General features: G+C 43.0%; 2 protein-coding genes across 2 annotated transcripts in view; one reads left to right on the forward strand and one right to left on the reverse strand.

The window, feature by feature from the left end:
* The window catches only part of LOC109414177 (uncharacterized), a gene marked incomplete at its 3' end in the record, with an annotated part of 195,054 nt that overhangs the window by 112,945 nt on the left and 65,500 nt on the right, over positions 1 to 16,609 (reverse strand).
* On the forward strand, positions 15,379 to 16,071 carry LOC134290113 (uncharacterized). Its single transcript, XM_062857149.1, has one exon. The coding sequence runs from the start codon at positions 15,379 to 15,381 to the stop codon at positions 16,069 to 16,071; it is 693 nt and encodes a 230-aa protein (XP_062713133.1).

Consider the following 16,609-nt stretch of genomic DNA (forward strand, 5'->3'; position numbering starts at 1 on the left):
TTCACAAGTTTTTGGGATAGTTGAAATAAGATCTCTTAATTTAACCCTTAAAGCAGGGCTGCCCAACCTTTTTCGCTTGTTTCATACATTTTTGGTCCGTAGGATCGTAAAAATGGTCAGATATTAGATCTTTTAGTATCAAACGGAAGCCTGGTGTGAGAGCTTGGGGATGCATGTGTTGAAATTAAAATTTATCTTATTCACTTAGTTACCGTGGTAATTCAGTCAAAAAATCCATCCGGCCCGTGGGCCGGACTGTTTTTTGGGTTCAACTGCACCGGAAGCTAAAAGTTGTCAACAAATTCTAACTTTTTCACGTGGATGACTTAGATGTACCACTAAGCTTTCATTTGGTGCTAAAATGTGCCATGTTTGACTTATTTTGCGAACGTACCGATTGAAAATGTCCGAAACATGCGAAAAAGGTTGGGCAGCCCTGCCTTAAAGGATGTGGACAACCTATTTTCATACTTTTACTCATACGCTTTGACCTAGAGGGTGGATTTTCAAAATCGATTCGGTTTTATCAAGGGAATTAGTTGTGCTATTATATGCATATATGGAAGTTATGTTATGATAGAACGCTTCGGAGATATAGCTGCAAATGTAGTGTACACACCTCTTGTTTTTCACTCGATTTCGGGTAATGTTTCTACACATGTAAATGTGTTTGGGTTGTAGCTGTTAGGTAGAAATGATGTATGTCCTTTTACAGCTGTAACATATATCTCCAGGTTTTTCAAAACATCTTGAAGTTTTGAACGTAGTCTACTGAATACAAACAATTTTGTTTTATTTAATTACTTGGACTTAATTCATTACATTAAAAGATATATTTTAAAACATTATCAGTACCAAATTTTGAAAACGACGTATAATCAATGGTGTAGCATTGATTATACGTCGTTTGCAAAATTTGTTACTGAAATGATGGTGGTCATGATCTAGTGATGTTCTAGGCAACATAAAACGCTCTGGAATTTTGATTGTAAGGTCTTTACTTGTAATAGGATACTAAACTCATGTATGCTAGTCAGAACTAATTTCATTAGATCAGTGATCCTCAGCTTAACTGCTTTTGCGGGCCAAAATTGAACTTTGGAAAGAGACTGCGGGCCGCAAGTCATTCAAGAGTTTATTTTTAAAATTTTACACAAAATCCATTTGTTTGATGTTTTGAAAATATTGAACAAGATCAAAGTTTTTATTGCGTAATTTCTTAGGAAGTATTTGTAGCCGATTAATAATGAATATTTCAAGAGGAATTCTCAAAAGTATTGCTAGGGGCATAAAGAGCATCTTGTCCAATCTCTTAAATTTTTAGGGAAATTCCAAAAGTTTTGACATCGCTTCCTTTCAAAAGAAATTGTAGGCAAAAATCCTGAAATTTTTTTTTTGAAATAGTTTCCTGGTAGAAGTGCTGAATCGAATACAAGGAATTTCACCGATAGAAACAAAATGAAAATTATTTTAATTTTATTTTCGTAGTATTAAACAAATTACTAATGGCGAGTTCTGCCACAAGTCCAAACTCCATGGCAGAGAACCTATAAAATTTAGCCTTAACTCATTTTTAAGCGGAACACACCGTTCTTAACAACAGTTTCGAATTTTTTGGAACAAAAAAAAACAAAAGTCTTACTTCTTATGAAAAACTCTCCATGACATTGTCAAAATTTCAGTAGTTCATATTCATTCTCATGAAAGTTTTAAAATGTGATGAAATTTCTGATTTAAATTATGGAATCTATAAGTGGGCCACTTTCTAATATATTTCAAAATCAGTTCGCGGGCCGCACAAAACCTGGTCGAGGGCCGCATGCGGCCCGCGGGCCGCAGTTTGGTGATCACTGCATTAGATCCATACTTGAAGCAAAGTGGCGAAAATCAACTTTCGAGTAAATGGGGTTCAAAGTTGTTCATTAATTTTTCATCCCATACAAAATCTATGAAACTTCAAAATCAACCCAACGCCGATTTACACTTACACGATTGACTCCACATCAATGACGATTACTTGAGCCATACAAATCATTCTGGGGTTTAGGCCATTATATCTACACTCGTAACAATGCATCGGGTACATTTCTAACTTAGCATAGTACGTTTTGGTAGTCATAGAAGATCAGTTGAATCATATGATACTTGTAAAGGGTGATACGGTCAAAATTTGGTCACATAATTTTTTTCATAACTTTAGACTGCGTACACCAAAACAGCTAATTTTTGGACCAGTAATGCTACATTATATGTAGCTTATACCATAAAATTTTCATCAAAATCGATTAAGTATTGGTTGATATATAGATAAAACCATCGACCTACCTTTTTAAAATTTTGTACAAAGGCGCTCCATAGTAAATTTTCGGAAATTTAAGGTCAATAAAGCACAATTTTGATTATAGAATTACCAATACTGCTCCGATTATTATCAAAATTTTACAGTATAATACTATTATGAAAACATGTTCTTAGTAAAATTTTGAGCCATTTTGCATGAATACTTTCAAAGTTGTAGCAGTTTGAATATGAAAAAAACTGACCGGGTGCCACTTAAGCAAATATAACTTTGTAACGGCTGGATCAAATTGAATGAATTTTTTACACAACATTTTGATATGCATACTTTACATACAGAAAAATTTTCATCGAAATCGGTTAAGTATCTCTGGCTCTATAAATAAAACAGTAAAAATGTGTTCTTATTTGTGCAAAAAAAATGAAATTGCAGATCTCAGAGTTCAACAATATCTCCGCAAATACTAGACCGATTTTGATGAAAATTTTATGGTACAAGCTACATATAATGTACCATTACAGATCCAAAAATCAGCTGTTTTGGTATACGCAGTCTAAAGTTATGAAAAAAAATATGTGACCAAAATTTGACTTGACTTGACAAAATTTGACAAAATTTGACCACTTAAACAAATATAACTTTGTAAAGGCTGGATCAAATTGAATGAAATTTTTACATAACATTTCGATATGTATACTTTACATACAGAAATTTTTTTATTGAAATTGGTTCAGTATTTCTGGCTCTATAAATAAAAGAGTAAAAATGTGTTCTTATTTTTTTATCCTCTTTGTACAAAATTTTAAAATTGCAGTTTTCAGGATTCACAATATCTCCGCAAATACTGAACCGATTTTGATGAAAATTTTATGGTATAAGCTACATATAATGTACCATTACTGGTTAAAAAATTAGCTGTTTTGGTGTACGCAGTCTCAAGTTATGAAACAAATTGTGTGACCAAATTTTGACCGTATCACCCTTTATATACATCATAGAGGCATCCTGAATCATCCAAACTATTCTGAAGTTGAGATATATGGTTCCAATTTGGAATTATCTATTGATAGAGGTGCACTAATATCAGAATTTACCCATTTGAGTCATACATGCACTATTATCCATGGTAGAACGTTTTCCAAAGCCTCAGTGATAAGGTCTTAAGATCTAAACTCGTGCATTGTGAACATCCAAAATTTAGTATTGTGTAGTTTAGTAGACATGAATGATTAGGGAGGCTCCAGATAGCTTGGTGTATAAGGCTTTGGATCGCCAATCCGGAGACGGTGGGTTCGATTCTCGCTCCAGTCGGGCACTTTACTCGACTTCTGTGGGCATAATGAATCATTGTGGTTGCCTCACAAGAAACAAATTCATGCAATGGCAGGCAAAGAAAGCCCTTCATTTAAAAACTATGGAAGTGCTCAAACAACACTAAGTTGAAGTGAGGCAGGCCAAGTTCCAGTGGGAACGTAGAGCCACAAAGAAGAAGAAGAAATGATTAGTTTAACCGTATATAATATAACCTAGAGTTGTTCCATAGGGCCCATATAGCCGAGGCGGTAAACGCACGGGTATTCAGCATGACCATGCTGAGGGTGACGGGTTCGATTCCCGGTCGGTCCTGGATCTTTTCGTAAAGGAAATTTCCTTAACTTCCTTGGGCATAGAGTATCTTCGTGCCTCCCACACGATATACGCATGCAAAATGGTCATTGGTAGAGGAAGCTCTCAGTTAATAACTGTGGAAGTGCTCATAGAACACTAAGCTGAGAAGCAGGCTTTGTCCCAATGAGGACGTTACGCCAAGAAGAGAGAGAGAGAGTTGTTCCATATCGTCCAAATCATTCTGAAGCTGAGATATTCGGTTTACATTTGTCCCATTCAGTTCATACATGTAATTCAAGTAAAAATCCTAAACATGTTTTGATGAATTCCTGGACGAATTCATAGAGAAAATTTCTAGAGGTACGTTTGGAGGAAATCCTGGAGGAATTTATGACAAAATACATAGAGGAAGTTTTTTTATTAATCTTTGAAGAAATTTGTAAAGAAATTTCATTTTTTTTTTATAGAATCTCGGAGGAATTTCTAAAGAAATCCCAAGAAAATTTTCTGGCAGAGACTCAGATTTTCGAAAAAAAAAATCCTGGAGCAATTTCTAAAGCAAACCCGGAGAAAGTTTTGGAATAAATCCTTGGAGGATCGTTTAAAAGAATGCTTAAAAGAATTTCTGAATGATTTTTTGGAAAAAAAAATCTAGAAAAGTCCCAAAAAGATGGGGTAAATTTCTGAAGGATTTTTTTAAAGAAAAATCTGGATGAAATTCTGCAGTAACTCATACACAACTCTTTGTGAAACTTCTGGAGGAATGCCTAGTGGAATTTCTGTAAAAATTGGAAGTTGCTGTGGGAACTTGTAGTAAAATCCTTAGAAGAATTTCCAAGGTATTCCCAGTACAATGTTTGAAGGAAGTTTTGAAAAACTCTGGAATAGTTTCTGGTCAGCCGTAATCACACTAGTTGCACGGTACCGTTGCGAAGGGAGACTGTATTCGATTTCGGGTGTGTGCCGATCAACGGACAAGATAAACGCACTGAACTGTCGACGGCCGAAACTATTTACTGATGTTCGGAGGATTAGTGGGTAGGTGGTTATGCAACTGGCCTTCCTAGATCCGGTCAAATTCTTTCGCATTCTCAGCTTTAAAAAGGAGATCATAGCAGGCTGTGTGCGCGAGTGGCTGCGTTTTCATTCCGCGTTATTTTGAATATGGTTGGCCGAATTAAGAAACGGGTGGTAGGGCTATGCCCTCCATCGATTTTGCCTCGAAAAATGCTTGCAATCGATTTTGCCTCGAAAAATGCTTGCAAAATGATCTTTGGTGTTCGACATAATTCTCTTACCAGATGATGTATCAAATCACGTTGTGTTGAATAGTAACATTCGTGATTGCGAGAGTTCTTGTTGCTATCGGGGTGCCGAAGTTTCATTTGGATTCATTTTTGTATTGTTTCCGTGTAATTTTGGGCAACAAGGCTGCTGAATGTCCGGGATTCGCAAATGGAAATCAGCAATTTAGTCTCGAGAGTACAGCAATTCGTATAATGTTGGTGAGTTTGCCTGAGAGGTGGTAGAGGTCTCTATATCTTTCTTAGGTGTTCTGTTAACCTTCCTGACCATGCCTTTTCGCAGTTTCGCAGTGTTCCTGAAATACCCAATTGGATGGCTGCCCTGAGCCTGAGCTACTACCCATGTGCTGGCTCTATTCGAGGGATCAGCTAGAAAAGTTTTCTGACCTCGACCACGATACCTACCGACATAAAACCTTGCAAACTAACACTTTTGGCTGCGGAGTTACCGCCGGCATTGCGTTTGGGGATGAACAACATTCTTGTTCGAAAGTGTTGGCATTTGTCGCTTCCACAAATTCCTCAAGATTAGCTTGTAGCTCCATCTACTTGAGTGAGGTTGTTCTGTATGCTGAGACTATCTTCTTCTCGCGTAAAGTGAGGGAAAAATTTTAATCATTTTCCAGCTCATAAATTATATCCAAACACGCTTTAGTGCGTTATTATTGTCATTTTCGGAGAAGAAAATCCCTCCCTCTAACCGTACTCCGCTTCCAAAATCGACAACTGATGGCAATTGTTGAATCTGTACATGTACACAACAACAAAAGTGTATCAGTTTATAGCCTCAGCCAACAGGGCCGATGGCTTCTTTGTTTGATACACTCTCTCCGAGGTGAACCAGCCGCAGTCGGTGGCAATAAACGAGTGAAATAATAAAAGTTTTCTCGTTTCGTGTGGAAAGCGACGATGGAAACAATTTACATAGAGATGGGTACAACTTTCCGTTTTTCCCACTAATGTGGAGGCAAATTGTTAAACGCTTTATTTTTCTACGTTTAAAACTTTGTTGATAGAGAGACGATCTACAGTTTGTGGCGTAGTAGGCGCATCATAGCCTTCTATCCCGATGAACTGAATCGTGAGTTGATCGCAGTAGCCCTGGAGATAAAAGTTTTTATCGCAGTTCACCAAATGAAATGTAGTTTTGAAATTAATTCCGTTTAGCGAATTTAAAATTTGATGAGGATTCGCCGCATTTATCAAACACCAATCGGAGAGGGGGTCCCAACGAACCGGAAAGCTGAGCCTGACAAACATCGATCCAAAAGCTTCCAACGTCACCACGTCGTCCGCCTCCTAAGTCTTCGGTATCCGAGGCTGAAGATTCGTTATAATGTAAATTTTGTTTGCTGGATAATTAATGATCATAAAACTTTAACGAGGTGTGCTTTGTCATATTGGAAGGAATTGGATCTGTAGCCTGGAAGGAGGTGCCAAAATGTTCAGCCTACTTGGATGAGATGGGATGTAACGAATACGACGCGGGAGGCCGCCAGGCTAAACTTTGCCTTTGTTTTCCTGATGAGCCGGAACGAATAATTTATTTAGAGTGGTTGCTGCTCACCGTTTCACGGGTTCCGTGTCACGTGGAACAATGGCTTCGTGCCTTAGCATTTAATCATCGCCATCGGCTAATGAACTGATACGATTTTAATTGGTTAGAGTTCGTCGTCCAAGCTCGGATCAGATTGGCACCGAATGAAACAAGTGGATGAATTAATGGGTTTTTGGAGTTTTGGTTCGATTGAAGCTCAGGATAATGACCAATTTGCAGCTGATTACCTTTGTGATATAATGCTATGTTAATGGTAATTCAAATAATGGCTCTAGTGGTATAAGCGCTTGTTTCAATATTTGTATCAAACGTTTTGACATTATTCAGGAGCCGTGCTGAAAATGTCATTTCGGAATATCTAGATTCAATCACCTACAGCTCATTTCAGAAGCTGATCCTGAAAATATGAAAAACTTGTGTGGCTAGACCTGTTCTACAAAAAAGTCACGAAAAAACCGCTCTCATTTTATTATTTTAGGTCAATGTCATCAACTATTTTCAATTGACATTTTCCGAAGGTAGTCGATGACATTTACCATTAAGATAGATTGGAGATAAAGCTGTTTTTCCGTGACTTTCTTGTAGAACTGGTCTAATCGCACAAGTGTATCATATACCACATTTTCAGGTTCAGAATTTTAATGAAAATTCCAGAAAAGGTGAAATATAATGCTTAATTTTGTTTTAACAGCTCTGTGATGAAAACTTCCAACAATGAAGCATTGCACAAAGATGTCCATAAATCAAGTGGTTTTCATCTCACCCAATAATACACCCGTTTCGTTTTGTAGCTCAAAATTAAATTCAATTTTCATCCCCTGAATGAATCTCTTCTACCGTATGCTCGCCCACCTTAGGTGCTTACTCCTTCACCCAGCAATTTTTACGTTTCTCTTTCATTCTGGACTAACTGGTGGGAATTCCTCGGCGGCATTATTGCATTACAACTTGATACTTTTCTCTCGTTTGGAACCGGAACCGTAGGGACAAGTGCGACAGAGCCGAGAGAACGAAAGGGAGAATGCAAAGCGGCGCGCCATCCCTGCCACAAGTAAAAAAGCGACTCTGGCGAGGCACGCGGTAAAGCTCAGTTAGCAGCACAAGCAGCAATACCTGCCCGCCTAGGCTACCTTGGATGATGGAGAAAATTCAAACGAAGCGTAGCGCTGTGGCAAAGCTTGCTGTGTTTGCTGCGGGATTAAAGCAATCCAAAGCTTGCTCGGTTGGAGTAGTGGCGTGAAATAAAGCCGTCGTCGTCGACGGTGGTGATCCCCGTGGCAGGTAGGGACACGTCCCGGACCCGGAGTCATCTGATCGAGCGGAACCAATTATCCGTGGCCCGTGTTTTCTACGCGGGCTTACTCGATGGATCCCATCGACCGTTACATCACACTGAACTGGCTGACTGGCGCAAAGGTGTAACGGACGGCGAGAGGTAAGGTTCCGGTTTTGTTTTCCCTTCCCTATCGTCGTGGTACATCGGTTGAAAATATGCGAATAGATTGGGGAAGCTTCCTGGCTTTCTCGAGGGGGTGTTTGTGCTTTTCTTGCAGGAACGTGTTTCGAAGAAAGGTTGTAGGATTATTGGGAAACTGGACGCATTGGGGAACACATCTAAGCGTTTGGCAAAGCCAGTGTTGGAAAACATTCTGAAATTTTCGGAACTTTTACAATAATATTGCAGCTATAAATAATTAGGCCCACGGTGCAGACTTGGACAAGAGTGCGGTCATCCAGACTCACTGTGGACATGAGTGAGATCATGTGGACACGTTGTGGACTGTTTTTTTTTTTGGTCTCCAAGAGACAATTACTAGAGTACGGTCATCCGGACGCGCTGTGGATTAGGGTGCGGTCGTCCGGACACGCAGTGGACAAGAGTGCAGTTATCCGGACACGCTGTTAACTGTTTTTTTTTAGTGTCGCCAAGAAACATTTACAAGGGTATGGTCATCCAGACGCGCTGTGGACTAGGGTGCAGTCATCGGGAAACGCTGTTAACAAGAGTGTGGTCATCTGGACATGCTTAGGGTGCAGTCATCCGGAGACGCTGTGGACAAGAGTGCAGTCATCTGGACACGCTCTGGACAGTTTTTTTTATTGTCGCCAAGAGACAATTACTAGGGTACGGTCATCCAGACCCACTGTGGACAGGTTGCGGTCATCCGGACGCGCTGTGGACAAGAGTGCAGTCATCCGGACATGCTTTAGACTGTTCTATTTCATTGTCATCAAGAGTCAATAATTAGAATACGGTCATCCAGACGCGCTGTGGACTAGGATGCAGTCATCCGGTCATGCAGTGGACAAGAGTGCAGTTATCTGGACACGTTCTGGAAAGTTTTTTTTTTATTGTTGCCAAGAGACAATTACTAGAGTACGGTCATCCAGACGCGCTGTGCACTAGGTTGTGGTCATCCGGACGCGCTGTGGACAAGAGTGCAGTCATCTGGACACGCTTTGGACAGTATTTTTTTATTGTCGCCAAGAGACAATTACAAGGGTACGGTCATCCAGACACACTGTGGACTGATTGCGGTCATCCGGACGCGCTGTGGACAAGAGTGCAGTCATCCGGACATGCTTTGGACTGTTTTTTTTTTCATTGTCATCAAGACTCAATAACTAGAGTACGGTCATCCAGACACGCTGTGGACTAGGGTGCAGTCATTCGGTCATCTGGATACGCTCTGGACAGTTTTTTTTATTGTCGCTAAGAGACAATTACTAGGGTACAGTCATGCAGACACGCTATGGACTGTTTTTTATTGTCACCAAGAAACAATTGCTAGAGTGTGGTCACGGATAATTTTTCGAGATGCTTGCAGACCATGAAAATGTTTTATGAATGGACCATTAAAATAACTAAAACAGCCGCTATGAAATGAACAGATAGCGCCACCGTAGCCGAAACGAAAGAAAAGCCACCATGAGCTGTCTGTCTGTCTGTCTGTCTGTCTGTCTGTCTGTCTGTCTGTCTGTCTGTCTGTCTGTCTGTCTGTCTGTCTGTCTGTCTGTCTGTCTGTCTGTCTGTCTGTCTGTCTGTCTGTCTGTCTGTCTGTCTGTCTGTCTGTCTGTCTGTCTGTCTGTCTGTCTGTCTGTCTGTCTGTCTGTCTGTCTGTCTGTCTGTCTGTCTGTCTGTCTGTCTGTCTGTCTGTCTGTCTGTCTGTCTGTCTGTCTGTCTGTCTGTCTGTCTGTCTGTCTGTCTGTCTGTCTGTCTGTCTGTCTGTCTGTCTGTCTGTCTGTCTGTCTGTCTGTCTGTCTGTCTGTCTGTCTGTCTGTCTGTCTGTCTGTCTGTCTGTCTGTCTGTCTGTCTGTCTGTCTGTCTGTCTGTCTGTCTGTCTGTCTGTCTGTCTGTCTGTCTGTCTGTCTGTCTGTCTGTCTGTCTGTCTGTCTGTCTGTCTGTCTGTCTGTCTGTCTGTCTGTCTGTCTGTCTGTCTGTCTGTCTGTCTGTCTGTCTGTCTGTCTGTCTGTCTGTCTGTCTGTCTGTCTGTCTGTCTGTCTGTCTGTCTGTCTGTCTGTCTGTCTGTCTGTCTGTCTGTCTGTCTGTCTGTCTGTCTGTCTGTCTGTCTGTCTGTCTGTCTGTCTGTCTGTCTGTCTGTCTGTCTGTCTGTCTGTCTGTCTGTCTGTCTGTCTGTCTGTCTGTCTGTCTGTCTGTCTGTCTGTCTGTCTGTCTGTCTGTCTGTCTGTCTGTCTGTCTGTCTGTCTGTCTGTCTGTCTGTCTGTCTGTCTGTCTGTCTGTCTGTCTGTCTGTCTGTCTGTCTGTCTGTCTGTCTGTCTGTCTGTCTGTCTGTCTGTCTGTCTGTCTGTCTGTCTGTCTGTCTGTCTGTCTGTCTGTCTGTCTGTCTGTCTGTCTGTCTGTCTGTCTGTCTGTCTGTCTGTCTGTCTGTCTGTCTGTCTGTCTGTCTGTCTGTCTGTCTGTCTGTCTGTCTGTCTGTCTGTCTGTCTGTCTGTCTGTCTGTCTGTCTGTCTGTCTGTCTGTCTGTCTGTCTGTCTGTCTGTCTGTCTGTCTGTCTGTCTGTCTGTCTGTCTGTCTGTCTGTCTGTCTGTCTGTCTGTCTGTCTGTCTGTCTGTCTGTCTGTCTGTCTGTCTGTCTGTCTGTCTGTCTGTCTGTCTGTCTGTCTGTCTGTCTGTCTGTCTGTCTGTCTGTCTGTCTGTCTGTCTGTCTGTCTGTCTGTCTGTCTGTCTGTCTGTCTGTCTGTCTGTCTGTCTGTCTGTCTGTCTGTCTGTCTGTCTGTCTGTCTGTCTGTCTGTCTGTCTGTCTGTCTGTCTGTCTGTCTGTCTGTCTGTCTGTCTGTCTGTCTGTCTGTCTGTCTGTCTGTCTGTCTGTCTGTCTGTCTGTCTGTCTGTCTGTCTGTCTGTCTGTCTGTCTGTCTGTCTGTCTGTCTGTCTGTCTGTCTGTCTGTCTGTCTGTCTGTCTGTCTGTCTGTCTGTCTGTCTGTCTGTCTGTCTGTCTGTCTGTCTGTCTGTCTGTCTGTCTGTCTGTCTGTCTGTCTGTCTGTCTGTCTGTCTGTCTGTCTGTCTGTCTGTCTGTCTGTCTGTCTGTCTGTCTGTCTGTCTGTCTGTCTGTCTGTCTGTCTGTCTGTCTGTCTGTCTGTCTGTCTGTCTGTCTGTCTGTCTGTCTGTCTGTCTGTCTGTCTGTCTGTCTGTCTGTCTGTCTGTCTGTCTGTCTGTCTGTCTGTCTGTCTGTCTGTCTGTCTGTCTGTCTGTCTGTCTGTCTGTCTGTCTGTCTGTCTGTCTGTCTGTCTGTCTGTCTGTCTGTCTGTCTGTCTGTCTGTCTGTCTGTCTGTCTGTCTGTCTGTCTGTCTGTCTGTCTGTCTGCCTGTCTGCCTGTCTGCCTGTCTGCCTGTCTGCCTGTCTGCCTGTCTGCCTGTCTGTCTGTCTGTCTGTCTGTTCGGAAAGTACTGCAATAAACTTTTAAAACTAAGCTTTTCAAATTCTCTGGAAGGTGGATTATTCAATTTGGCCGTATTCCTCCACGATGCCTGATTTCTTTTAGCTCGGTTTTTATTTCGTTACCGGGCCGATATATATTTTTAATGGGAAGAATAACACCGCCTGATAGCGGAAGGCGTAGCAGCAGGCGAATCGGATGGATAGAGGTGACTTGGAATTGCAGCAGGGGATGAGTCATACGCTCGATGGTTGGATTGAAAAGCTCCAGGCACAGCCAGTGTCTACTTTGATGCCGGTTGAACTGATTCGATTTTGTTATCCCCCCAGCTCATGTATAATATGTGTGAAATGAAGGGGAATTTATGTGTGTTGAACGGTGTGCGGTATGTGTGCTGATTGCGATTTCTGTACGATGGATGATTCTGAGTACTATAGGTCCCGAGGGAAACAGATCTTCTTCCGTCATAGTCGCATGCAAGCTAATCGATAGAATACCGATTTAAGCAAGCTTTAAACTGAACCAAAAGGTACTCGGTTGGCTTCTAGATTACTTTGATTGTAGGATTTGCAAATCTTTACTAAACAGAAAATCATGGCCTACTAAACGAGATGCGGTGTCATGTTTTGCTACTTCCTTTTATTTCAGATACGTAGCTACTAGATCTACGTAGCTTGGAGGCAATGCTCAACAAAAGTCAACTCTCTACCATACCATTGGGAGGTCTGCATGCGTATTGTTGTTGCTCACAGCTCAGCTCCCACCGAGAGGCTATTTGCTAAGGACCACGACGCGCAAAAAAAAAGCCGGTCGTTCTATTGTTGTCAATCACAGTAAAGAATGTGCGGCGGTGGCAAAAGGCTAAGGCCGTGGCTGTTATGTCCTTTCAGCTCCCCATCCATGCCTAGTGTCGTTCTCCAATGGAGACGGTGAGAATGAACAGCCACGCCGGCCGTGTGGCTTAAGGGAGCGGAACCTTTGTTCAGGGCACGACGACCCCCTCCATCATCCGGATGTGTTCGGAGTTTTCCGTTCTAACGGAATGATTTGCAGACACGGTGCCACCCGGCACATGAAAGCATTGTTGGTTTTGGTTTTTTTTGTGCGTTCATATCTTTTATACGCGGAGCAGCTCGTAGATAAAAGGCTGACGAGAGAGGAACTTTAAAATTGACCCTACTACCCTATACTCCTTCGCACTTTCATACTTCAAGCTGCCCTGTATCTGTCACTTCGGAATGCTGTGTCGCCTCAGATCTTTTCATTCTGTTAAACGCAGCCAGCGTTGCCATTGGTCTGGGTCTGAGCCTATTCAATGTTGTTGGTTAAAGCGATTTATGGGACCGCGGTGGCATAACAATGGACCATGGGACTCCATTAGTGCGCCCGCCACACTTCGAACCGGGTAGACAGCATTATGGTGCGCGCCTACTTTGGTTGGTGAGTGAGGAGGAGACGATAAAAACGTAAACCCACCACCACACAGCACAGCCTACTCCTTTGAGAATCGAGCATAAAGTAAAACAACAAACCGACAACGAAACAAAACGATTCGATTTTATGGATGACTGAATGGTTGGAGATTTTGGTTTCCGTGGCGGCCGCCCGAGGACTCTCTATTGTGTTTGGCGTCGGGCTGTGTGTTGTTGATGTGGGGACACAACATCAGGAAGTAAACTGCATTTGTGAAAATGTGTTTGTTTTCAGGCTTCTTTTTTAATGACGGCATTAATTCCAAAGAGGAACCTTGCAGCCGTACGTATAGAATAATAATCATGGTTCTGGCTTTTAACCCGGATCGTTACTGAGAGAATTAGAGTTATGGGCTTATAAAGACGGGTTTATAAGTCTCACATTCGGAAGGAATAATATAGTCAGTGGCGTATAAACCCCTATGCTGGCGTATAAATACCCTATGCTTAAAAATCTGGAGGATCCTAACAAGCTTGTCCTGCTCAAGCTTTTAAATTGTATGTGGAGCGGCGACTCCTATCCTCGCGAATGGAGTGAGAGTCTAGTCGTGCCAATACCAAAACCTGGCAACCGGACACACGAGCCGTCCAGCTTTCGGCCTATTTCCCTCACATGCTGCCTCGCCAAAGTAGCCGAGCGAATGGTAAACCGGCGACTAACCCATTTATTGCAAGCACACAGGCTCCTCGATCACCGCCAGCATGCCTTCCGGCCTGGACACGGCACCAACACATATTTCGCTACACTTGGAGAAGTTCTGCAGAAAGCCAAAGATCAAAACCACCACACCGAAGTCATCTCGTTGGACATCTCAAAGGCGTTTAACAGAACTTGGACGCCCCTAATCCTCCATAAACTAGCTAGCTGGGGCCTCGCAGGCCACATCCTCTGTTTCCTCAAAAATTTCTTAACGGAGCGTACCTTCAGAGTAATCATAGGGGACACCAAATCGGATTCATTCAGGGAAGAAACAGGTGTCCCGCAAGGCTCGGTGATCTCAGTCACTCTTTTTCTCATATTGATGGACGGGGTTTTTGAGGATCTCCCGAGTGGCGTTCAAATTTTCGTATACGCTGACGACATCGTCATTGTCGTTTCCGGTCCTACCGCCCCCGCCATCCGTAGAAAGGCACAAGCAGCTGTGTCAAGGGTAGCCAAGTGGGCTGCATCAGTGGGCTTCACAATGTCAGCACCAAAGAGTGTTCGCTGCCATATCTGTGCTTCCAATCACCGAGTGAAAGGACCACCCATCACGATAAATAACCAACCGATTCCGATTCGCAAAACCGTCCGGATCTTAGGAGTTACTATCGACCGTAAATTAAGCTTCAAACAACACTTCGATGGAGTTAAGGCCAGCTGCCAGAGCCGTCTTAATCTAGTTAAATCGCTCTCTAGTTCTCACCGTAGTAACAACCGAAAGATCCGGTTTCGTGTGGCTGCCGCCACCATCGACAGTCGGCTACTATACGGTCTGGAGATAACCAGTATGGCTGTGGATAACCTGATAAATACCCTTTCGCCGGTATACAACCGGTATATTAGAACTATTTCCGGACTTCTCCCATCCACACCGGCCGACGCTGCCTGCGTTGAGGCTGGTCTACCGCCCTTTCGCTACCGCATTGTTTCAGCCCTCTGTTGCAAGGCCGTAGCAATTCTAGATTGAGTTTAAATAAGGGCGAAAGTAACATGAGAGAGTTCTCTTTATCGACTCTCTCTTCTGCAAATTAAAGTGACAAGATGCAAATTCAATCGATTTTTTTTACACTTAGACGCTAGATTGCATCGCAACCTAGCGATTTATGACCAAAAAGTGCAACCATACTTGCATCTTGTCACTTTAATTTGAAGAAGAGAAAGTCGATGAAGAGAACTCTCTCATGTTACTTTCGCCCTTATTTAAACTCAATCTAGAATTAGTGAATGTACGGCAAGAAGCGCAGCAACCTGTCTGCAAGAACAAGCCAACAATTTGCTCCATAGCATCGCTGATGTCACACTCCCACAAATCACCAAGCCCCACTGGTTCGGTGAACGCGACTGGCGAGGTTCGAAATTATTTTTTGAAAACGATATAAAAAATAGTTTCAGAGCCGGGGACAACTCCGTCCAGCTGCGACAATCCGTCGCCGAGTTGCTCCGCTCAAAATACGACAACCACCAGCGGCGTTATACCGACGGTTCGTTGTCGTCGCAGGGCATAGGCATGGGAGTTTCTGGTCAAAACCTGGAGATAAGCATGAGCCTACCTGATCAATGCTCAGTCTTCTCCGCTGAGGCGGCGGCCATTCTCGTTGCCGCTACAACGCCGGCAAATCAACCAATCGTGATAGTCACGGACTCGGCAAGCTGCATCTCGGCCCTACAATCGGAAAGACCCCGTCACCCATGGATTCAGGGGATAATAAAGCGCGCACCACCCGGTGTAACACTCCTTTGGGTTCCAGGACACTGCGGTATCCCTGGCAATGAAACCGCCGATCACCTAGCGGGGTCCGGCCCATCTGGCGATCGCTACACTCGCACAGTGCCTTCTCAGGACGCCAAGCGCTGGATTCAGTCGGTGCTGCACGAAAACTGGCAAAAGGAATGGTCGCAATCCAGTAGATCATATCTGAGGAAAGTGAAACAAAGCATAGACTCGTGGACCGATCTCAAGTCCATGAGAGACCAGACAATCATCTCTCGGCTACGGACCGGGCACTCTAGGATGTCTCATGACTTCGGAGGAGCTCGCTTTCACCGGACCTGTGAGATCTGCGGTATAGACAACTCAGTGGAGCATTTTATTTGCGTCTGCCCTGCATACGAGGGCCCCAGGCAGCTGTACGGGATCTCGAGTAGTATCCGCGAGGCCCTTGGCGATGAACCATCAACACTCGCGGCGTTGCTATGTTTCATCAAAGACGCCGGCCTTTATTTTAAAATTTAAGTGTGCAATATACCATGTTTAGTTTTAATAGTCCCCAATCTGTGCACTTGTTAGTTAATTACTCTGTGAATTTTCGGATTTTGTGCGTTCTGAGTTTCTTTTTGTAGTTCCACAACCGTCACTATATGGAAACCTTTTTTTCGTCTTTTAGTTTCTTTTTAAGCTGTCTCTGTGTAGTCCATAACCATACTCTGTTAATGATACTCTGTTCGAATAACGTCATGTGAAGTAGTTTTAAGAACCACCTCTGTAGCTTTCCCAGGCGAACCCCTCTGGCTCGTCCTGTTTTTCACGACCCGGGATGAACCTGCCTACGGCAGAAAATCCCAGAATAAAAAAAAGATAAAAAAAAAAAAAAAAAAAAGTGGCGTATAAAACCGGCATTCCTGCTCCTAAAGGATTGCACATAACTCAACAGTAAATCTTTGGACTTAAAGGGTCGTATGAATAAAAAGTAATAGATTTGAACTCACTATATTTTTGTTACTGAATTCTTCTCGCAATTTCTCTCAGAGCCTTTGCTTTAATTTCTGGTGGA

This window comes from Aedes albopictus, chromosome 3 (genome assembly GCF_035046485.1).
Source record: "Aedes albopictus strain Foshan chromosome 3, AalbF5, whole genome shotgun sequence".
Lineage (NCBI taxonomy): Eukaryota > Metazoa > Arthropoda > Insecta > Diptera > Culicidae > Aedes > Aedes albopictus.

What these genes read in the sequence shown, in the direction of transcription:
- LOC134290113 (XM_062857149.1), top strand. Translation starts at nt 15,379, where the DNA reads ATGAGCCTACCTGATCAATGCTCAGTCTTCTCCGCTGAGGCGGCGGCC.